The 25,026-nt window shown below is 40.5% G+C and overlaps 1 protein-coding gene across 1 annotated transcript in view; it reads left to right on the forward strand.

The window, feature by feature from the left end:
- Positions 1 to 18,056: 18,056 nt before the first annotated feature.
- Positions 18,057 to 25,026, forward strand: part of LOC126418657 (probable ATP-dependent RNA helicase DDX28) — an 85,043-nt gene continuing 78,073 nt past the window's right edge. Inside the window, exon 1 of the mRNA XM_050085540.1 lies at positions 18,057 to 18,310. Within this exon, the coding sequence (XP_049941497.1) occupies positions 18,173 to 18,310 (138 nt within the window). The 5' untranslated portion in view covers positions 18,057 to 18,172. The remainder of the gene's footprint in view (positions 18,311 to 25,026) is intronic.

Consider the following 25,026-nt stretch of genomic DNA (forward strand, 5'->3'; position numbering starts at 1 on the left):
ACAGTAGTAATGTGGTGTATCAGAAATACTTCTGTCCATAAATCAACTTGCGTTTAGGAAGCATCACTTTTGTGAAACACAACTCTTCTTTTTCAGTATCTTGCAAATCAAGGATGGATGTCAAGAGGCAGTTTCCATATTACTAATTACTAGAAAGCTTTTCTACACTGCAGCACACAATGGACTTTCGCCACAGGTTGAGCATACATAACATTTTCTCAAATATGTAACTGGATAAAAAGCTACTTGAGAGATGAAGCCAAGTATGTTGTCTTGGGTGGATGGAGATATAGTTAAAAGTGTCTCAGGTAAGTGTTCCAGAGGTCTTCCTGTTCCTGATATGCATAAGGAATTTGTCAGAAAGGATGATCAGCAGCCTGAGACACTTTGCCTATGACACTGTTGACTATGGGAAAGAGCAGTCGCTGAGTGATACTGGGTTTATCCAGTCATTGAGAGCATTTGTATTTAGCAGGCTGAATGGCAGCCCATTTTAAATTTTAAAAAAATGGATAGATAGAACAAACACTAATATGTCATTCAAATAATGTATTAGTAGTATGCTGCTTGACTCAGTCATTACGATTAAATATCTAGGCGTATTGTTATGAAACAAAGTGGACTACACTAACTTCACAAGGTCATTTGAAAGAAAAGGAAAGAGACAATTTTAATTAATACGAGAAAGTACATACATATAAATGAGACAGTAGGCACATACTAAATGATTACGCAAATTATGGCTAGAGCTTTTCAGAAATCCAAAAAAATATGATTAAAGAAAGACATCAAAGCAATTCAGATTTCATACGCTATGGAAATTCACTGTGAACGTAATTGAGAATCATTGTTGATAACAATGATACAAAGCACTCTCTGCTATATATAGTAGAGAGATTTGTCGCACTTATATCCATTCATTTAATCTGATCAAATAAGAACCTTCAGCCCACCTCTTACATTTGATCTAGATGGAGCATACACTCTAGTTAAGCTATTCAGTGATTTTGCGATTTGGCTAGAAAGGTTATTCAGAGACTTTGTCGAGTTTGGTAGAAATAACTATAGAATCATAGTGCGATAATTGGATGTTGTACAAAGGCTCATTAGAATGAAAATGCATAATAAATCATTAGATTTCATCTCTTGAAAGAAGCTGTATGGTGTGTATTATAACTGAAAAGCTGAGATATATGACTGAAAATGAGTCTGCACCTGCAACTCAGTGTACTGATATTGTTGACTGTATTCGTCGTTTGGAGTATTACTGGTCCACATGTTCTTTCTTATTTCAGAACTTAATGCCATTACTCTGTAAGAGAATATAGAGAATACTATTTTGGCGTTTTATTTAGTATTTAGGAGAAAGAAAACTGGTATTCGACGGATCGGAGCATGGAATGTCAGATCCCTTAATCGGGCAGGTAGGTTAGAAAATTTAAAAAGGGAAATGGATACGTTAAAGTTAGATATAGTGGGAATTACTGAAGTTCGGTGGCAGGAGGAACAAGACTTCTGGTCAGGTGATTACAGGGTTATAAATACAAAATCAAATAGGGGTAATGCAGGAGAAGGTTAAATAATGAATAAAAAAAATAGGCGTGCGGGTAAGCTACTACAGACAGCATAGAATACATATTATAGTGGCCAAGATAGACACGAAGCCCATGCCTACTACAGTAGTACAAGTTTATATGCCAACTAGCTCTGCAGATGACGAAGAAGTTGAAGAAATGAATGATGAGATAAAAGAAATTATTCAGGTAGTGAAGGGAGACGAAAATTTAATAGTCTTGGGTGACTGGAATTCGACAGTAGAAAAAGGGAGAGAAGGAAACATAGTAGGGTGAATATGGATTGGGGCTAAGAAATGAAAGAGGAAGCCGTCTGTTAGAATTTTGCACAGAGCATAACTTAATCATAGCTAACACTTGGTTCAAGAATCATAAAAGAAGGTTGTATACATGGAAGAATCCTGGAGATACTAGAAGGTATAAGATAGATTATATAATGGTAAGACAGAGAATTAGGAACCAGGTTTTAAATTGTAAGACATTTCCAGGGGCAGATGTGGACTCTGACCACAATCTATTGGTTATGAATTGTAGATTAAAACTGAAGAAACTGCAAAAAGGTGACAATTTAATGGGATGGGACCTGGATAAACTGATCAAACCTGAGGTTGTACAGAGTTCCAGGGAGAGCATAAGGGAACAACTGACAGGAATGGGGGAAAGAAGTACAGTAGAAGAAGAATGGGTAGCTCTGAGGGATGAAGTAGTGAAGGCAGCAGAGGATCAAGTAGGTAAAAAGACGTGGGCTAGTAGAAATCCTTGGGTAACAGAAGAAATATTGAATTTAATTGATGAAAGGAGAAAATATAAAAATGCAGTAAATGAAGCAGGCAAAAAGGAATACAAACGTCTCAAAAATGAGATCGACAGCAAGTGCAAAATGGCTAAGCAAGCATGGCTAGAGGACAAATGTAAGGATGTGGAGGCTTATCTCATTAGGGATAAGATAGATACTGCCTACAGGAAAGTTAAAGAGACCTTTGGAGGAAAGAGAGCCACTTCCATGAATATCAAGAGCTCAGATGGAAACCCAGTTCTAAGCAAAGAGGGGAAAGCAGATAGGTGGAAGGAGTATATAGAGCTTCTATACAAGGGCGATGTACTTGAGGACAATATTATGGAAATGGAAGAGGATGTAGATGAAGATGAAATGGGAGATACGATACTGCGTGAAGAGTTTGACAGAGCACTGAAAGACCTGAGTCGAAACGAGGCCCCGGGAGTAGACAACATTCCATTAGAACTACTGACGGCCTTGGGAGAGACAGTTCTGACAAAACTCTACCATCTGGTGAGCAAGATGTACGAGACAGGCGAAATACACTCAGACTTCAAGAAGTATGTAATAATTCCAATCCCAAAGAAAGCAGGTGTTGACAGATGTGAAAATTACCAAACTATCAGTTTAATAAGTCACAGCTGCAAAATTCTAACACGAATTATTTACAGACGAATGGAAAAACTGGTAGAAGCCGACCTCGGGGAAGATCAGTTTGGATTCCGTAGAAATATTGGAACACGTGAGGCAATACTGTCCCTATGACTTATCTTAGAAGAAAGATTAAGGAAAGGCAAACCTACATTTCTAGCATTTGTAGACTTAGAGAAAGCTTTTGACAATGTTGAGTGGGATATTCTCTTTCAAATTCTAAAGGTGGCAGGGGTAAAATACAGGGAGCGAAAGGCTATTTACAATTTGTACAGAAACCAGATGGCAGTTATGAGTCGAGGGACATCAGAGGGAAGCAGTGGTTGGGAAGGGAGTGAGACAGGGTCGTAGCCTCTCCCCGATGTTATTCAATCTGTATATTGAGCAAGCAGTAAAGGAAACAAAAGAAAAATTTGGAGTAGGTACTAAAATCCAGGGAGAAGAAATAAAAACTTTGAGGTTCACTGATGACATTGTAATTCTGTCAGAGACAGCAAAGGACTTGGAAGAGGATATAAGATGAACATCAACAAAAGCAAAACAAGGGTAATGGAATGTAGTAGAATTAAGTACGGTGATGCTGAGGGAACTAGATTAGGAAATGAGACACTTTAAGTGGTAAATGAGTTTTGTATTTGTATGGAGTGTAGCCATGTATGGAAGTGAAACATGGACAATAAATAGTTTGGACAAGAAGAGAGTAGAAGCTTTCGAAATGTGGTGCTACAGAAGAATGTTGAAGATTAGGTGGGCAGATCACGTAACTATTGACGAGGTATTGAATAGGATTGGGGAGAAGAGAAGTTTGTGGCACAACTTGATTAAAAGAAGGGATCGGTTGGTGGGACATGTCCTGAGGCATCAAGGGATCACAAATTTAGCATTGGAGGGCAGTGTGGAGGGTACAAATCGTAGAGGGAGACCAAGAGATGAATACACAAAGCAGATTCAGAAGGATGTAGGTTGCAGTAGGTAGTGGGAGATGAACAAGCTTGCACAGGATAGAGTAGCATGGAGAGCTGCATCAAACCAGTCTCAGGACTGAAGACCACAACAACAACAACAAACTGGGACTATGTCCACTTGTGATGAAACAGCCAAAAATTTATCTTTCACCAAACATTTTCCTACTGCTGCTACAGTATTAGATATTAGCGTAGAAGTATTGGTTTTGGTGTCACATAACACTTTGGTAAAGTGATGAGCTGCACGACATATACAGTATTGAGAATGTTGATCACAATTCTCTTAGTTAAGTGATTTAGAGGGGCATGCTTTTTGGGAGATTGTTTTTCAACTTGTATTCTTGTGTGGGAGCACACTGCATATCTTCAAGATGGGATGATGAGAGCAGTTTTCATTACACGTTGCACTGCCTACGAGTTGGGCTGTTTATTCCATGCACGTCAGTCCCAGATGCTCTGCTCCATAAGGCAGGAAGTACTTTGACGATCGATATTATGTCATGGGAAGAAGAGATGAAGCTGAGCTGCCATTCTAAAAAGAACTGTCACCCAACTTGTTCCAAGCACATGTAACTAAATGAGATGTTTGAATACTGTAATTTATGGATCAGTCTTACATGAAAAGAAGTGCTTTGCATTAACTGGTAGAAGCTGAAGACATTGATAAGCACTTTCAAGTTTTCGCACAGATACAGTGACAGTGGAGAAGTCACAATAGCAAAGTGCATAGCTACAACACTAGAGGAAAGGCTGATTTTCACTATTCCGGGTTAAATCTGAATTTGGGACAGAAACTGCTGAATTATGCTTACACAAATATCCTTGGTCATTAACTAAATAGCATAAAAGTCCGACAGACAACCAAACTGCATTTAAAAACAAATTATACATCTACATCGACATGGATACCTGCAAATCACATTCAAGTGCCTGGCAGAAGGTTTATTGAACCACTTTCACAATTCTCTATTATTCCAATCTCGTATAGCGCGTGGAAAGAATGAACACCTATATCTTTCTGTACGAGCTCTGATTTCCCTTATTTTATCGTGGTGATCGTTCCTCCTTATGTAGGTAGGTGTCAACAAAATATTTTAGCATTCAGAGGAGATAGTCGGTGACTGGAATTTCTGTGAGAAGATTCTGTTGCAACGAAAAACGCCTTTCTTTTAATAATTTACAGCCCAAACTCTGTACCATTTGTGTGACACTCTCTCCCATATTTCGCGATAATACAAAACGTGCTGCCTTTCTTTGAACTTTTTCGATGTACTCCATCAGTCCTATCTGGTAAGGACCCCGCACCACGCAGCAGTATTCTAAAAGAGGACAGACAAGCGTAGTGTAGGCAGTCTCCGTAGTAGGTCTGTTACATTTTCTAAGTGTCCTGCCAATAAAACAGTCTTTGGTTAGCCTTCACCACAACATTTTCTATGTGTTCCTTCCAATTTAAGTTGTTCGTAATTGTAATACCTAGGTATTTGGTTGAATTTATGGCTTTTAGATTAGACTGATTAATCGTGTAACCGAAGTTCACCGAGTTTCTTTTAGCACTCATGTGGATGACCTCACACTTTTCGTTATTTATGGTCAACTGCCACTTCGCACCATTCAGATATTATTTCTAAATCGTTTTGCAGTTTGTTTTGATCTTCTGACGGCTTTATTAGTCGATAAACGACAGCGTCATCTGCAAACAACCGAGACGGCTGCTCAGATCGTCTCCCAAGTCGTTTATATAGATAAGAAACAACAAAGGGTCTATCGACACGAACTTGGGGAACGCCAGAAATCACTTCTGTTTTACTCCATGACTTTCCATCAATTCTGTGACCACTGACATGAAATCACAAATCCAGTCACATAACTGAGACGATATTCCATAAGCATGTGATTTCACTATGAGCCGCTTGTGAGGTACAGTGTCAAAAGCCTTCCGGAAATCCAGAAATACGTAATCGATCTGAAATCCCTTGTCAGTAGCACTCAACATTTCAGGTGAATAAAGAGCTAGTTGTGTTTCACAGACACGATGTTTTCTAAAACCATATTGACTGTGTGTCAATAGACCGTTTTCTTCGAGGTAATTCATAATGTTCGAACACAATATATGTGCTAAAATCCTGCTGCATATCGACGTTAACGATATGGGCCTGCAATTTAATGGATTACTCCTACTACCTTTCCTGAATATTGGTGTAACCTGTGCAACTTTCCAGTCTTTGGGTACGGATCTTTTGTCGAGCGAACGGTTGTATATGATTGTTAAGTATGGAGCTAATGCATCAGCATATTCCGTAAGGAACCGAATTGGTATACAGTCTGGACCAGAAGTCTTGCTTTTATTAAGTGATGTAAGTTGCTTCACTACTCTGAGGATATTTACTTCTACGTTATTCGTGTTGGCTGTTCTCGATTCGAATTCTGCAATATTTATTTCGTCTTCTTTTGCGAAGGCATTTCGGAAGGCTGTGTTTAGTAACTCTGCTTTGGCAGCATCGTCTTCTGTTTTTTCTTCATTTCTATCGCCCAGAGAAGGCATTCATTGTTTCTTGCCATTAACATACTTCACATGTGACCAGAATCTCTTTGGATTTTCCGCGAGATTTCGAAACAAAGTTTCTTTGTGGAAACTGTTATAGGTATCTCGCATTGAAGTCTGCGCTAAATTTCGAGCTTCAGTAAAATCGGTGTAGGTGGAGATGCAATTATAGAGTCCGACTTTGTAGTGTTGAAATCGTGTCGGGAAGGAAAACTGAAGTTGTCGGTGACAGCTGGAGATGAAAAGTGTAACTGACATTGGTGGCACTGGTGTCCTGTGGTCGTCAAACTGTGGTGGGTGGGCAATAATCCAATGTAGAATCAGGTGAATGTAGTCATTGGAATCGGTGATGCCGTGTGGAGATCGACAGCAGACAGTGATCGAGATGAATTCCAGTGAGTCATGCAGAATAGAAATGGGAAACAATTTGTGCTCTCCAGCCAGAGAGGCGTGCCTTAAGATGCCAACGACAGAAGAGCCAGGAGGGGAGGAGAAACACAGTGTGCAGCCATGTGTGTTTTGTTGCATGTCCAGGATCGGCGACGGTGCACATACTGGAGCCAGTAGACCGGAGAATGGACGTTGGCAGACGTTAGGTTTGTGTGACTGGTCAGTGGCACCCAGGATAGACGTGTGCTGCCACACTCGTCGTCAAGATGGCCGTGTGCCGAAACCATGAGCTACTCGTACATCATGATGAGGGAGGTAGATGTGACATTATTGCATTGCGGGAGCAATGCTGTCTCTACACAAAGTGCATCTGATGATGCATAGCAGTCAGTGCAGTGTCGCGAATCATCAAGAACTCGTCAGCTGAGGAAGCACACTGCTTCGCTATGTCTGTGAATGTACGATTGTCTTCCTGTTGATTGTCTTGCATAGTCGATGTATCAGGTCGCGTCAGAGGCGCCAGGGCAAAAGGTTCTAGGATGCAGTGGCCCACGTCGAAGTGCAGGAGCGCAGCGTAATGTACAAACAAGGGAAGGTGGAACTGGCATAAGAGGTCCATCGCTAGGTCTGGTTTTGTGATGTTCTTATAAGAGAATGTCGATGTGAGGTGGCGAGATTGGCTGGTTGGTTGGTTAGTTACATGTTCATTGAATCATCGTGTACAATAGATCGTAATTCAGTGGAACTAGTCATTTTACACTCATATCGCAAATTAATTTGTACATATGGTTACATTCTGAACATTTATAATTTTTTTTACAAAACGAAAAAATATGTATAGACGTGAGTTGTAATTGCTGCCCACCATCTTTTACACATTACAGTAATGCAGCAGTAGAAATTTTTCTAGAGATAGAAGGAGTTGTTTAGGAGAATCCTCCTCAGTTTGTTTTCAAATTTTACTCTGCTGTCTGTTAGACACTTTATATCACCGGGTAAGTGATCAAAAATTTTTGTTGCAAGATTATGCATTCTTTTTTTGTGCTAAAGACAACATTAAAGTAGAGTAATGAATGTCATTCTTGTTCTGGTATTGTAATTATGTACCTCATTGTTCCTTTTGAACTGTAGTGGATTATTTACAACAAACTTCATGAGAGAATAAATTGTGATGCAGAAATTAGTGGAAGAAGCATCTGTACTACCAGCAACAGTATCAGTACCCGTAACATCACAAACACCAGTAGAAGCTGATACAACTGAAGTAGCAGCAGTAGTAGCAGCAGGAACACCACAAGCACCACTTACATACACACATACATACATGCATACATTAATACTTGTTCCATAGATCTTGAATACGACGTTTCATAATGATGTTGAATGTGACATTTTAATGTAAGCTTTCTTTACACAAAATAGTTAGTTAATTTTTTTTACAGTTACTACTTCATATCTAGAAATTCATCTACTGAGTAGAAGAAGTTGTTATTCAGAAATTCTTTTAATTTATTTTTAAATGTTGGTTAGCTATCTGTCAGACTTTTAATGCCATTAGGCAAAGTGAGATTTAATCCGGAGTAATGAAGATCATCCGTTTTTCTAGTGTTGTAGCTATGCACTTCGCTGTTATTTTTGAATTGGGATGGGTTAATAATGACAAATTTCATAAGTGGATGTATGTATTATGAAGGTACTGTGAATATCCCTAGTTCCTTATATAAATGTCTGCAATGTGATCTTGAGTGGGCTCCAGCTATTATTCTGATTACACACTTTTGTGCAGTGATTACTTTCTCTCTTAATGACGAATTGCCCCAAAATTGATGCCATATGAAAGCAGTGAATGACAATAGGCATAGTAGGCTAATTTACTGATATGTTTATCACCAAAATTTGCAATAACCCTAATAGCATAAGAAGCTGAACCTAAGTGTTTTAGCAGATCATCGATGTGTTTCTTCAAGTTCAATTTCTCATCATCGTACACAGAAATTTCGAATATTCTGTCTTAGCAACATACTTCTATTCATAGTCTGTATTTATCAATGGTATTACGCTACTTACTGTACACACTTGTAGATTCCCGATCATAGATCAATGAACTGTGTCCGATGAGCTGGCAACTTTGTATAGTGCTGTAGATTCGTCCATTGTTCATTAACCATTAAGTGGTAACGAGTTGATTTCAAATCGCAGTTGGAAGCACCACAGAACATTCGTTAGAATACGAGTAAGTGAAAAGATCATGTTCAGTTTGCAGTCAGAGATGTGATATCTGGTAGCAGCCATTGTCACTGGGGTGAGGGAAGATTCATTGCCTTGCGGTATGTAGAGGCAACCAGGAATGAATGAAATTATTGTGAGCACTATGGAGTAGTCATGAGATGGGCGGCAGTTGTGTGCAGTGTTGGTAAACGGCTCCCACTTTGACGAGCTGTGCGTGAGACGTGGTTGCACAGCACGAAGTTGTTTTTGTTTTCACATATCGGAAGGTCACTGTACCAGGCTACAGAGAGGATTTAAGATACCAGGTGCCAGCTGTAGTAGTTTTGCCCGGATGTGGCGCAGTCGACCACATGGAATCGCTGCACAGGCACATTGCACTTCACTATCTTCCATGCAGGTGAGAATGCAGCATACTCGACGGCGTTCTTCGAAGGGCCGAGTGCGATGAGGATAGGCATGATCTGCACAGTTGCGGCCGCAGCATGCTCGGAGGCGTTCTGCATAGGTCAGGGCGTGACATGGGTGGGGATGGGCAGTGAAGGCGTGGGAGCAGTGTGTTCAGTGGAACCCTGCACAGGCCTGAGTGGATGCAGATAGTGATGTTCAGTGCAGGTGTGAAAGCAGAGCTGGTTGGGGGGAGGTGTGGGTTTGTTGATGTGCTAAGATCGTCTATTCAGCCAGGTGAGGTGACGTTGGCCAAAGGTTGGCTCAGTAGCTGTGTGGATGGAAGGAAGACGAGGCTGATTCTGTGGCACATGGCTGTCACCTTTGTCATCAACAGTGGGAATATGTTGTATGTTCTTGTCGAAAGTGGATATGTTCCACGTTCATATTCGAAATCCAAGCAACTGGCGGCAACAAGGGTGGTTCGAAGGAATTAACACGTGGCGCGGAAAATGTGCTCTCTGTTGCGATCGAAAGGAAATCCATACAGCCAGAGTGTTGTAGTCTAGTCTTCGCATAGTATTTCTGCAAGTAGGATATGGCGATAAGGTTCCATAGTAGATCGTTTCTTGCTTTCAGTTGTTTCATACTAGTTTGAACCACAGTATCTAGGCACTTCACTTGCACAATTGATGTCTAAAGACGGTGGAAGAGTCAGTTGAGAAGCACTGCACTGTCCAGAAGGGAGGCCATCGGCATGGCGTGCGAATGTCAGCGGTCGGCAGTTACATGTGGATCGCGTTGTCGTAACTGTATTGGCGTGAATTTTAACTCATACGCGGTCGTCGCGAGTCACCGGTATGGCAACTTGGGATACAGATGGATGTAGAATATCGAATAAATGATCTGTATGTAGAGAAATACCACTTTGTTGAAGACAGTGTACGCTCTCGCTGGTCAGTGATGTTGTAATAGAGGTCGATAGGCACCACAGACCTGGAGGTTAAAACTACTCGACGAAAAATTTAACAAGTCCACAAGTTGTAAGATCGATTGGGGGCTCTAAGGGCTATCTTTCTTCATCAAATGTACAGTGACACCCCAGTAACTGACAGTAATGACATCTGCAGTTCATCAGCCTACAGCAACAGCAGCTTCACCTGCGCACCTACCTAAAGCAATACTGTTCACCAATCATGTCAGTCCAGCTTCCCATCAGCATCACGATATGGCAATTATGCTAGCACTGTTTGGTGAACTGTTTTTAATCCAAGCTGATTTTGTTTATTGTGGTTGCGGTGGTGTATGTATTGTGGGAGTAGTTAGGAGTGGGGTTGATAATCGGAGTTTGATAGGTTGGTACACAGAGCTGTACAGGTTGTGACAGTTGGTAGAAATAGAAAATTAGGTGCAAACCCGTTATTGTTTCTACTTTATGCCGATAGTAACATGCAAGATGGAAGAGGTACACTGAGGTTATGGCAGATTTGAAATTTGAATTTAACAGTAGATTATATACTCTAGCAAGAGTATTAAAGCTCAAGGTGACGAGCTGTGGGCTATATTAAGTATTGCTAATACAAGTATCGAATCTCAAAGTACTGGTATAGTCCGCATGGAATCACTTGCAAGGTTGTGTTGGTGCGAAACCTGACTGCAAAGCAATTATTTTAGCATGAAAGCACCCACAGCATAATAACCTCACTGTGTCATTGGGCAGCCCTGCTCAATATAGGAACTGGAATTTTGTTAACAATTTCGCAATAACTGCATGGATTTAAGGTGTCTGTTACCTCTGTTACCATCAGATGTTAATTTATATGACCTGTGCGGTATTTTCATGAGATTAAACACAAATTACTTAGTATTATTTTCCAGTGTACTAATTACTTATGAAAAGTACAGAGGGAATTGTAGTTGTACATTTTTGTTTGAATTTCACCTTATGTCAGTGAAGTGATTTTTGAACTTTTGGGAAAATGAAAAGAAAATTTTAGATTTGAAGTTGATTGTAGGAAGTCTTGTGTCAATATTAAGCAAACAGAGGTATTCGGGGCGATTAGTGATATCAAGGCTAGCACCTTGTGAACTCTCTTTGATGCCATGGTCACACAGGAATGAATATTATGTGCGATTTTCCTCAGTTGAGTCCATGTTTGCTATGAACTATGCATAGCAATGTCCACAAGGCACGCAGTTATCTGTATACTATTTCCTAAAAATGTTTGCATATAGCAGTCTCTATATTTTTTACTTACATCTTCTTTATGACTATAATTTCTTCGACCATCCTATACCCAACAGTTACATAATAATATATGAGCTGCTGACACTTGAACAGAAACATAGTTAAGGTTTCTATCTAGTACGCTTTTTGTTGCCAGACCATATACAAATAATGGGCAGGTCTTACTTATCATTGAATGGGAACGTTGCAGTCACCAAATTTTTACTACATGTAATCATGGCGCTCTAGGCCAGACCTGATAATTTTTTTAGAGGGCACACAGGCTTCCCTTATTTAACAGTCAAATAAATTAAATACCCATATATCTGGGAATTAGAAAAGGTGGAGTAACTTAGCCTCTATGTCTATCTTGCAGTAATTATGTACCATAAGGTAATAAACACCATGTTCTTGTTGTGGTCTTCAGCCCTGAGACTGGTTTGATGCAGCTCTCCATGCTACTCTATCCTGTGCAAGCTTCTTCATCTCCCAGTGCCTACTGCAGCCTACATCCTTCTGAATCTGCTTAGTGTATTCATGTCTTGGTCTCCCTCTACAATTTTTACCCTCCATGCTGTCCTCCAGTACTAAAGTGGTGATCCCTTGATGCCTCAGAACATGTCCTACCAACCGATCCCTTCTTCTAGTCAAGTTGTGCCACAAACTCCTCTTCTCCCCAGTTCTATTCAATACCTCGTCATTAGTTATGTGATCTACCCATCTAATCTTCAGCATTCTTCTGTAGCACCACATTTCGAAAGCTTCTATTCTCTTCTTGTCTAAACTATTTATCGTCCATGTTTCACTTCCATACATGGCTACACTCCATACAAATACTTTCAGAAACGACTTCCTGACACTTAAATCAATACTTGATGTTAACAAATTTCTCTTCTTCAGAAACGCTTTCCTTGCCATTGCCAGTCTACATTTTATATCCTCTCGTCTTCGACCATCATCAGTTATTTTGCTCCCCAAATAGCAAACCTCCTTTACTCATTTCCTAATCTAATTCCCTCAGCATCACCCAACTTAATTCGACTACATTCCATTATCCTGACACCATAGCTGACATAAATACTATGATCACTATTTGCATTTATACTAAGTTGCAAAAGCAAGTGAGAAGTGTCATATTCGTAACTGAAATGCACAAATGGTAAGACATGAATAATGTTACAGTAACTATGTAAGCAATACTGCCTGTCTCCTGCAGGGATTTTTAACAGATGGAAAATACAAGTGCCATGTCAGTTACAACCAAGACTAGAGAATAACTAACTGACTGAAATCGCTGGACACTCGTTTCAGAGCTGTGTGTTGTTTGTTCATAAAATACTGAAAATAATAATCATAAATAATACAAGGTAAAGATAGATTGCTACTTACTGTAAAGAAAACACATTAAGTTCCACACTGACACAATAAAAAGACTTCCACAACAGCTTTTGGTAAAAGCTTTCCTTCACACAAGCAAGCGAGCCTCTCACACACATGAGTGTTTTTAATAGTGCCTGAATTTCTTTGTCATTTTCAGGCACCTCTAAACAAAAAGAGATAGGCAGACCAGGCTTGGCAGAGCAATACTAAGTCAGTCACCAAGAAAAGAGAATATCAAAAATCGAAGGTAGCTCCTCAATTGGCATCACGAGGCTGAGTGCACCCCAAAAAATGGCAACAGCACATGGCAGCTGGATGGTCACCCATCCAAGTGCCGGCAGCGCTGTCGGGCGTGGCCGGCACTTGGATGGGTGACCATCCAGCCGCCATGTGCTGTTGCCATTTCTCGGGGTGCACTCAACCTCGTGATGCCAATTGAGGAGCTACTCGACCGAATAGTAGCGGCTCCGGCCAAAGAAAACCATCATAACGACCGGGAGAGCGGTGTGCTGACCACACGCCCCTCCTATCCGCATCCTCATCTGAGGATGACACGGCGGTCGGATGGTCCCGATGGGCCAATTGTGGCCTGAAGACGGAGTGCTAGTGCTGCTAGGTTGCATGGTGTAATGGTTAAGATACTGGCCTCATGTGGAAAAGATGTGGGTTCGAATCTTGTCATGTGCTTTGAAATTTTTGTTTTTAAATCTTTATGGAAGTTACTTTGATAATTATTTTTGTTCAGTTAGATGGATTAAATGTATGTTTTCTATTCTTCTGTCATGCCATACTAGTCATCATTTGAAATACATGTTAGCAAATACAGGTTATCTCTGTCTGCTAAAAAGATACAGCGAAGTAGTCAGGCGATAACTTTTCATTCGCTTAAGCTCAAACGCCAGTCAAATGAAAAATCTAAGTCAATACAAATAATACTAATAAAAATCAAAGAGTAAACTAGATTGTCTGTGCGCTCCTCATCACAGAAATATCCTGCATTTCACCATGCATTCACGATGTTCTTCTGGCGACTCTAACACAGCCCCCCCCTGGTAGGGCTGAGCTCCAGAGAGGGGAGGAGGGGGGTGTAGGGGTATTTATATTTCACCCGACTTCTAGGCCTCACGTGTACTGAAGGCATTACTTGCACTTCTTCAGACTCCGGTGCTGGCAGTGATGTTAGTACTTCCTCTTGTGTCATGTGGGTCCAGTAGTGTGGGAGGTGAGACTTCATGTTAGGCGTGTGCATTCTCTTTGGTCAGTAACACATGTGCAGGTTTGACCCATTCCAGTGATACCACCTGGGTGTTCCCATTTTCATCTACATGCTTGTTATGTTCATCCCAGGGAAGAGCTATGTAAGGCCCAGAATATTGGGGCTGCTGAAGTGACTTGGCAGCGTCTGTACAAAGCATCACATCTGTACAAGACCGTAGATCTTTGTGCACAAACGTAGTTCCTGCCCCATGTCTCACGTCAGCAGATGGGTGAAGTCTGGCCATATGCTTGGGCACTATTTACAGTACATAAGACAATTCGGTCTGTCGTGCCCTGGTTTGATCAGCGAAGAATTCTGTGGGCAGTCTTAAAGGTTCACTGCAAATAAATTCTGCACTGCATGCTTCTAAGCCTGCTGTTAATGTTGTACGAAGGCCCAGCAAAATCAGTGGCAAAGCCGATGACAAAGACTGCGCTTGGCGCATTAACGCGGCTTTTAACTTTCTGTGCCACCGTTCCACCATTCCATTGCTTGTTGGGTGGTAAGCCAGGGTATTACGATGGTGGAAACCGCAGAGGTTGGCCAATTCTGAGATCAGCGTTAATTCGAATTGACATTCCTGGTCTGTGGTGACATGTATAGGGTAGTCGAATCGTGCGATACACAACGAATGAAATACCCTTGCCACCGTTTCCGCTGAAATGTCCGATAATGGAATTGCTACCTCCCATCTGGTGAAGCGGTCCACTGCAGTGCAGAAGTAACGGTATCCTTCTGATGGCAATAGAGGTCCCACGATGTCCAGGTGCACATGTGTGAAATGTTGCGTCGTAAGTGGAAATTCTCCTACCGCTTTATGCACGTCTCGTACATCTTGGGCTCTGTGGCAGACTAAGCACGTTTTTGCCCAACTACGGTAGTCCTTCTTTATATTGGACCACACGAATCTATCCATCATCAGTTTGACACTGGCATTTTTTCCCAGATGAACCAGCCCACGGAGGCTGTCAAATTGGTGTGGCAATTTCTGAACTACAAAAGGTCTTGGTTTCCCTATGATAGTTCGCAACCAAACTCTCAAACATTCATCAGCAGGCTGTATTTGCCACAGATGTGAGCCAGATATACTGTCACAAAAGAGTTCCGCGAGTTGTTGGTCTGTCTCTTGCGCAGCAGCTAACTCCTTGTAGTCAACACCCTGGGAGATTGATTCCAGATGTACATTTTGTAACGGAAAGTACATACTTGACACTATTGCCCAATCAAAATAAATAGATTATTTCGTCTTTTGTTTTTTAACTGATGTTCGAAATTTTCAAATGTTTAAACTTTATGATAGATAGATAAACCACAATTAAATTCTCATGCACAAAGATTCCGAGTAGAAAAAGAATGCTAGGAGAAACCCATAAATACAGCTGAAAAAGTTAAAGCATTGATTAAAATGATGTGAGAAAGGAATACAATAAAAGAAACTGAGTGTAAGCCAGTTAATTACATAAAAATAGTGATCAAAATCATTTTAATAAAGATTTAATAATAAAGAACTTTTACTCTCCCTGACAAGATGTTCTTTTGTAACACATATAAACATTTATTTACAAATTTTTAACAATTGCTGATTTTTACAAGAAATGTACTACTACATTTTTAAAGGAACAGAAATTTTTCTTGTTTTTTTTTTCTTTGTGGTTTTATAATGTCTTTTGCTAAGTAAGAAGATTTTTATTTTTTTATTGTCCTTCAAATGATTTTTGCTTAGGATGTTTATGAATTTTGTGAAACCAGCTGAATTACTTTAGTTTGATGTAATCTGAAATTTTATGTGTTTATATTTCACATGTTTGTCAGTTTTGATTGTTTCTATGATAGTAGCATTTGTTATATGCTGCAGGACCAGACAAAATCCACAGCTGCATTGGATTAAGGATATGAAAACATGTAAATTTAGAGGCACGATAATGGCATAGAAAGACAAAAACATACATCTGAATAATAATAAGATCCAAATATACCTCATTTAGATCGATGAAACCAACTGACAGTCAATTTAATGAGGCAAATGGTATATAACTTGAAACATAAATATGAATACTAAACTGATGATGAAACACAGTACATTTAGGCGCATGATGAAAATAAATTTACACATATATCAATAGAGCATAATGATGTATTGGGTTACAAGAGAATAACCTTTTAGCTATTGGAATGGGGCGATGTATGAAAAGTCCGAGAGGGAGAAAAGAGAGAGGAAGTGTTGCTGTAGAGTGAGAGGCAGAGGGAGAGAGAGGAGAGAGAGAGAGAGAGAGAGAGAGAGATCACATTTATTTTTAAAAAGTCAGTATGTGCATTATATTGTTACATTGAGACACATGTTATAGACATTATTAGAGTGTGTCATGGCAGATCATTTTGTTGCCTGATTTACTTGGTTGGTTGGTTGGTTTGGGGGAGGGAACCAAACACTGAGGTGAATGGTCTCATTGGATTAGGGAAGGATAATGGAGGTAGTTGGCAGTGCTTTTTCAAAGAATCCATCCAGTCACCTGCCTGAAGTGATTTAGTGAAATCGTGGAAAACCTAAGTCAGGATGGCTGGACTCAGTTTTGAACTGTTGTCCTCCCAAATTAGAATCCAGTGAAGTGATTTATTTGGGCACAAGAAAAAGAACACTGTGGAATTACGTTTGCACATGTGAAGTACATTTTGGGACAGTGACACTGACACACTTTCACTTTGACTTTTCACACTTTGACCACATGTCATTGATCTTGATGTTGTGGAGTTGGAGGGTTGGGTCTAGAGAGCCTGCAGGCTCTAAAATTGATATTGATTTGTGTAGTAAGGGTTAACAGGTTTCAGTTATGACACAGATTGTCACACATATTTTTTTCCTTCAGAAATAACTATTCCACTTATGAATCAGTTGTTTCTGACTCTAGTTCTTTTTCTTGTGTAGACTGCATTATGTCTGTTGGAGGCTTGTTTTGATTTTGGTAAGGCACAGTCGTCGGAAATATTAATTGAGTCTCTGACTACATGTACACAATAGAAATCGTCTACAGATGAATGAATAAGTAATATATGAATAAATAATAACTCCATTTCTTCCCTTGTCCTTGCAAAAGCCGATATATATTTTCCATACATGCAGGAGAAAACAGCTGCAACACAAGATTGTTTATATATATATATATATATATATATATATATATATATATATATATATATATATATGCAATCTGTGGCAATGATAGTGTGGAAGAATAAAGTGGCAGGAAGGATTACTTTTTCTTTTAATACTTTGTAAATAGCAAGGCTCAGCACATGATCAGAAAGATTTTTTATAATTGTAGCTGGGTCTCACCCCTTGAACACTAGTGAAACTGTCAATCGTTTTTTGCGCTTTTAGAGTAATCTCCTTCCTTCAATAGCTAGATCAAGAACTATGGTAAGTATTAATGTTAAAATAATAATACTTTATTCAGAATAAAATAAATCATTGCATATGTATAAAACAATTTACATTTATCAACAGGAAATCGCCGCAAGGTAGCATGACTACTGATAAAATGTTTGCCGACATCTGAATCATTGGCACCAAAGATATTTATTTTACGTTAATTTAATCCGATTTAGTGGCGCCATACTATAGGCGTTGCGGTTTGTCTATACCTTTACGAATGACTTTGACACAATTAACATCTGTGCTAGTGTTTACTGAATACTGTTTATAAACACACAGCTACTAACAGTATGGGTTATGGAAGACGAAGAGCGTGACAGTTTTTTACTGATGTTATTTGCTGGGGATATTTATGTGAAAATCTATGGGAATTGTTAAGCTGTTTCGAAACTTTTACTGCCCAGCAGGTATGAGGCAAATCATATTTGCCAGTGTTTTCGAGGAACTTTTGCATGTACCTCGTGTTTACCTGCCGGCGAGGAGAAGTGTTGGTATTACGAAAGTAAGTTTGTTACTGTTAACAAATGGGTTTGGGTGTTACGGATCATATTTCACAATAGGAATGAAACCAGTCCCATTCTACTTGACAAATTAGCAAATAATTATTACTACTGTACATCTTGCTAAGCTTCCCTAGTTTTCATGTGTGAGTTGAAAGATTACATTTATTTTACTTTGTAACCAACAAAACTTTCCACATTTTAATGAACTGTCATCTGTATGATTTTATTTCTTTAAATTTTTTTTTGCCTGGAGTCATCACAGTGGTGCCTATTCCTAACTTTAGAAGGAATAGTATGACTGTAATTACACATACAAAATATGCTATGTACTGTAGCTATTGTAAATCTATTTTATGCATTTAATACTTTACAGCTGATATGCTACTGGTTCATGTTAGTCGGTGTCTTAAAATTTGTTGAATGAATATAATCATTTTTGTATCAGAAAAGACTTCAGTTTTGTTTGAAAATAATTTCTTATATATGTTCTTGGAAAAGTTGATAGTTTATTAAACCAAATTGAACCATTGATGTGTGGTCTTCTATCTGTTATTTTTAGTGTTGTTCTTTTTTGCAAATAGTTGTGCATGCAAATTCAAACCAGAGACACTATCTCCAAACATGTCCTTCATTTGGTTCCCTAAAACCACACTAGAGAGAGATACAAAAATTGGACTTGGGTCAGTAGTAAGAATCAAACCTGAACGAATGGCTCAACAATCTTTGTACTGTCACTTCCTCTATGAAAAGAAGTGGCACTGATTTTATCTGATGGGCCACATGAATTTGCACAGCGCAGTGACGTGATTGGTGGACTCAATGCTAAGTAACTTGTAAATAGTGCAACACATCGAATTTTTATTCTTAGCAATTCTTTCTCTGCACAACCTATTGTGGAACTCTCTTACAAGCTTTTCAGACCGTTTCTGACCATCCTGGACATAAAATGTATAATTAGTGCTCTGTTTATGATACAGGTGTAATTTCTAAAACAGTTAATGATCCACCAAGTGGTATTTTTTCTAAAATAATTCCTGGGTATACAAATGTGGGCTTATATTGAGTTTTAGAAAGAGAATTTATCCAGTTTTATCTGGCAAAAAAGTTAACCGATTGATAAATACCACAATATTTTGCACTAAATTTGAGATAGAAATTTATTCAGTTCAGTCATGTCCTCTAATTCTATGCTGAGTTTCTCCATCAGAAATTATGTACTTCTGGTGTCTAATAAACTTTCATGAATTAAAATATCATATTATATGATGTCTTCCATTTAAGTAACTGAAACCAAAGTGCTGTATTAAACCACGGGAGCCGGCCCCTGTGGTTGAGCCACTCTAGGTGCTTCAGTCCAGAACCACGCAGCTGCTACGGTTGCAGGTTTGAATCCTGCCTTGGGCATGGATGTGTGTGATGTTTAAGTAGTTCTAAGTCCAGGGGACTGATGACCACATATGTTAAGTCCCATAGTGCTTAGAGCCATTTGAAACCACAGGAAGAATAACAGAAAGTTAAGAAACTATTCATTATATTGTTACATTGGATTTTCCACTGTTTGAATAAAAAGGTAAAGTTATTCTCAATCCAAATGTTGGTCTAAACATTGCATTGAGGTGCCCTTACTTTTGTCCAACATGTCAATTTAGTCAGCTAGCTATAGGAGAGCTTACATCTTAATGTGGACTCCAAACCATAATGTAACATGGCATTTTTCACTTTTTGAAATCATTGACAGAGGTGAAAGAAATGGAAAGTGACAGGATAAAAAACAAGGCTTTACTGAGGACTGAACTCCAGACCTTTGGATTTGTGGTCTGATACTTAGCTACCAAGACAAGCAGCAGAATGTTATACAAAGTATTAAACTGTGAATATATGTGAATAGTTTATTGTAACTTTAAATAGGCTAAGTACTGATCTTAAATTGTGATCAATGGAATGATTTTATAATACACTCCTGGAAATGGAAAAAAGAACACATTGACACCGGTGTGTCAGACCCACCATACTTGCTCTGGACACTGCGAGAGGGCTGTACAAGCAATGATCACACGCACGGCACAGTGGACACACCAAGAACCGCGGTGTTGGCCGTCGAATGGCGCTGGCTGCACAGCATTTGTGCACCGCCGCCGTCAGTGTCAGCCAGTTTGCCGTGGCATACGGAGCTCCATCGCAGTCTTTAACACTGGTAGCATGCCGCGACAGCGTGGACGTGAACCGTATGTGCAGTTGACGGACTTTGAGCGAGGGCGTATAGTGGGCTTGCGGGAGGCCGGGTGGACGTACCGCCGAATTGGTCAACACATGGGGCGTGAGGTCTCCACAGTACATCGATGTTGTCGCCAGTGGTCGGCGGAAGGTGCACGTGCCCGTTGACCTGGGACCGGACCGCAGCGACGCACGGATGCACGCCAAGACCGTAGGATCCTATGCAGTGCCGTAGGGGACCGCACCGCCACTTCCCAGCAAATTAGGGACACTGTTGCTCCTGGGGTATCGGCGAGGACCATTCGCAACCGTCTCCACGAAGCTGGGCTACGGTCCCGCACACCGTTAGGCCGTCTTCCGCTCACGCCCCAACATCGTGCAGCCCGCCTCCAGTGGTGTCGCGACAGGCGTGAATGGAGGGACGAATGGAGACGTGTCGTCTTCAGCGATGAGAGTCGCTTCTGCCTTGGTGCCAATGATGGTCGTATGCGTGTTTGGCGCCGTGCAGGTGAGCGCCACAATCAGGACTGCATACGACCGAGGCACACAGGGCCAACACCCGGCATCATGGTGTGGGGAGCGATCTCCTACACTGGCCGTACACCACTGGTGATCGTCGAGGGGACACTGAATAGTGCACGGTACATCCAAACCATCATCGAACCCATCGTTCTACCATTCCTAGACCGGCAAGGGAACTTGCTGTTCCAACAGGACAATGCACGTCCGCATGTATCCCGTGCCACCCAACGTGCTCTAGAAGGTGTAAGTCAACTACCCTGGCCAGCAAGATCTCCGGATCTGTCCCCCATTGAGCATGTTTGGGACTGGATGAAGCGTCGTCTCACGCGGTCTGCACGTCCAGCACGAACGCTGGTCCAACTGAGGCGCCAGGTGGAAATGGCATGGCAAGCCGTTCCACAGGACTACATCCAGCATCTCTACGATCGTCTCCATGGGAGAATAGCAGCCTGCATTGCTGCGAAAGGTGGATATACACTGTACTAGTGCCGACATTGTGCATGCTCTGTTGCCTGTGTCTATGTGCCTGTGGTTCTGTCAGTGTGATCATGTGATGTATCTGACCCCAGGAATGTGTCAATAAAGTTTCCCCTTCCTGGGACAATGAATTCACGGTGTTCTTATTTCAATTTCCAGGAGTGTATATGAACGGCAAAGGATATTCAAATGACGTGGGAATGAAACGATTAAACTTAGTTCATGAAATATCATTAAGGAACTAAATGTATCAGACCATCAATCTCATTTAATATCAGTAGCTAAAACAGTATTTACTATGCTTGTCTGTGGGATTAATAACAACTTGTAAGCAACATGTCATTTTTATATCATGAATTATTTTCAGAAAGATTTGTTTGTCTGTCTTCCCCTTTGATCTGCAAACAAAGTCAGATGCAAGCAGCAGAAATGGGGTGCCTCTAGAAAAGAAAGGCCATGACTAGGAGGGACAAAATCCACCACTGTCATGGTTTGAGGCAGTTCTCGCATAACTCTATCCTGTGCAAGTCCCTCCATCTCCTAATAACTACTGGGACTACTTGCTTACCGTATTCATCTCTTGGTTTCCCTCTACAATCCTCCCACCTGATCCCTTCTCGCCACACACATACACACACACACACAAACACACACTCACACGCTTCCCTCCAATAGCCGGCTTGTGTGGCTGAGCAGTTCTAGGCGCTTCAGTCTGGAACTGCGTGACCGCTACAGTTGCTGGTTCGAATCCTGCCTCGGGCATGGATGTGTGTGATGTCCTTAGGTTAGTTAGGTTTAAGTAGTTCTAAGTTCTAGGGAATTGATGACCTGAGGTGTTAAGTCCCATAGCGCTCAGAACCATTTCCCCTTCCAATACTGAATTTACGGTTATGTTTCCTTGCTCTCTCAAATGTGTTCTAACAAATGACCCCTTATTTTCAGTAAAGCTAGGCAGCAAATTTCTTTGGCCCATGAGGATGCATAAACCTTACTGTTACATCTCCTCCTTCACAATTCACCTTCTCAGCAATTCCCAAATACCAATAAGAGTCATACACACTTCAACATAGCAACTTGGGTGCACAGTGCCTTCTGGCATTAGTGGTGAAAGTGCATCTGAGAAATCATGCATGATACTAAAGTCCATGTCACAGCTCAGCCTTTTTGCTTCAATATTGGTGAGATCATTGGTACAATGTGATGCATAGATCATGTTCCAGGAATTGTTTTTGCACTTGAGTTACCACTTCACAATGGTTAATGATTTTTTGTGAAAGCTTTTAACTCACTTTCAGTAAAATCTTGGGAGTATCTGCACTGAAACTGATCTAACATACCTCGTGCAATGTCCTTTTTCTGCTGCTCCTGAGGGCATATGCTGCCTGTGTGGTGAAGGAAACAATGTGTGCAGCTGTGCAACAGTGCTGGTGCTGATAAAGATGTGGTTGCTTACAAGGTCATCCAAACTGTGGAGCAGGTGTGCACCCCACAAGAGGTGGTGTGACATCCCATGTAACCAGTACTAGAGAGTTGACTGCTGCGATGTTTTTTCCCATCAGAAACAAACTCTGAGCAGTGTGGGCAGTTTTGTAGTCTCATAACTTCTGTCAGAGACAGATCTGATTTCTTCAATGTTTGGTTCCTTACTTCGTAGTCAGCATTACTAAACTGCAACAACCCTGATAAGGGGAACCACATAGTAATGCCCACATGAACATTTAAAATTGCAAATCCTACTTAACCCCTATAGGTTGGCAGCCCAGTCTGCATGTGGTTGCCTACAGTCCCTTTTTTTATGCCAGCTGCAATAACGTTTCTTCATTAAAAAATGATCTAGCAATAAAGAAACAATAGAGGTAACTAAAGTTCCTTTGGATTTATCAATGACTCTTTCCTGATGAGGCAACAGTTTGTTGCGAAAGCTTGAATTTTGTGTGTTTGTTTGTGTGTCTATCGACCTGCCAGCGCTTTCGTTCGGTAAGTCACCTCATCTTTGTTTTTATATATAACTCTAGTTTTTGTGTTATAGCTGATGCAATTCCTAACAAGGAAGTGACCTTTGTCTTTCCATGCTGCATATCTGACAGGGCCAAAAAATGTAACTGCAATTGTGATGTGACTCAGTTAAAAAAGTTGGCTGTAGGGAGAATTGTACCATTAGTAACTAATACTGCATATAATCAAAGAAATTTTTAACTTCACATCGTGTTTATCTCTTTTCAAGTATATGTTTAACAGTGGAAAAATGCTCCTATCATAGCACTAAAAAGGTGAATATGCTCCTCTGTATTAAGAAAGTCTCTGACGTTCCTCAGCACCTTTTTTCCTAAAAATATTGGCATGCACACACATTTGTTCTTTTTTTAACATGCAGCTCACCTCTGACTCCTACAAGCCGTCAAAACTGTAACTCGCTTACACCCACTAGTCCATCACTGTAAGTCTGTCATGCCCACCTACTCCCAATTGCTCATTCTCACACACTCATTTGGCCCAACTCATTGTCATTATCCCTTTGTGGCTCTCCAACTGTCACTGTCTTTGGTGTCACAGCCACAGCTGCCTTCGTTCTGTCCTACTACTACTACTGCTTTCTCTCACTGTCGCTGTCTTCATCTTGTTCTCTCTTACTGCTACAATCTCATTTGTTCCTTCCCACTGCTGCTGTGTCTTCTTACTGTCACTATATTTTTCTTAATGTCATTGTCATTATCACTCACTACTGTCCACTTGCAGTCTCCTTCTCCTTATTCTCTCCCACTGGCACTTTTTCCTCCTCCACTCATTTCCTAACACCTTTCTCTGGAAGTCAATTATGTTTCACTGTCACTGTGTCCCTCTCTCTTGCACTGCTGTTGTCTCCTTTGATCTTTCTATACCACAACCACTGTCTACTATGTTCCTGTATTTATTACTTCTCTGGCTCTTTCCCACTGCCATTGTCTCCTCCTCTCTCAGCATAAAAAAGTGTGAATGTGTTCGCATGTACATATCTATATGAAAATTTCTAGAGGTGCTGAGGAAGGTAGAGTAAGGCAGTTGGTACAACACTTTTCAGTCAGTTTTTTAATAAAGAGGAGCATATCCCTTTTTTGTGTTCCAATAGGAGCATTTTTCTGGTGGGTCTATCGTTTTCCCTGCCGCAGCAGGACATGTCACTCATATGAAGAGAACATGATGGGACAGTAAAATTTCTATAGTTTGCTGATGTGAAATTGAAATAATGCAAAACTAATTTTATGCCTGAATTAAATTTTACAGGCACAAACATTTTACTTTTGCTTCAGTACTGCAGCAGACCCCTGCTGATACCAGAAACAATCCACCTCAAATTCCCTGTACTATGTCACTTAATGAACTACGTTCCTGCCTCACACCACATTTCATGTGCATAAGTAGAGTAACTTTGAACCTCTGTATGTAGGAAACATAAAGAAATCTAGAAAATTTTCATGGTTGTTTGATACCAAGATCTTAGGAATATATCATAAAAATTACAGCC

Source organism: Schistocerca serialis, chromosome 1 (genome assembly GCF_023864345.2).
Source record: "Schistocerca serialis cubense isolate TAMUIC-IGC-003099 chromosome 1, iqSchSeri2.2, whole genome shotgun sequence".
Classification (NCBI taxonomy): Eukaryota; Metazoa; Arthropoda; class Insecta; order Orthoptera; family Acrididae; genus Schistocerca; species Schistocerca serialis.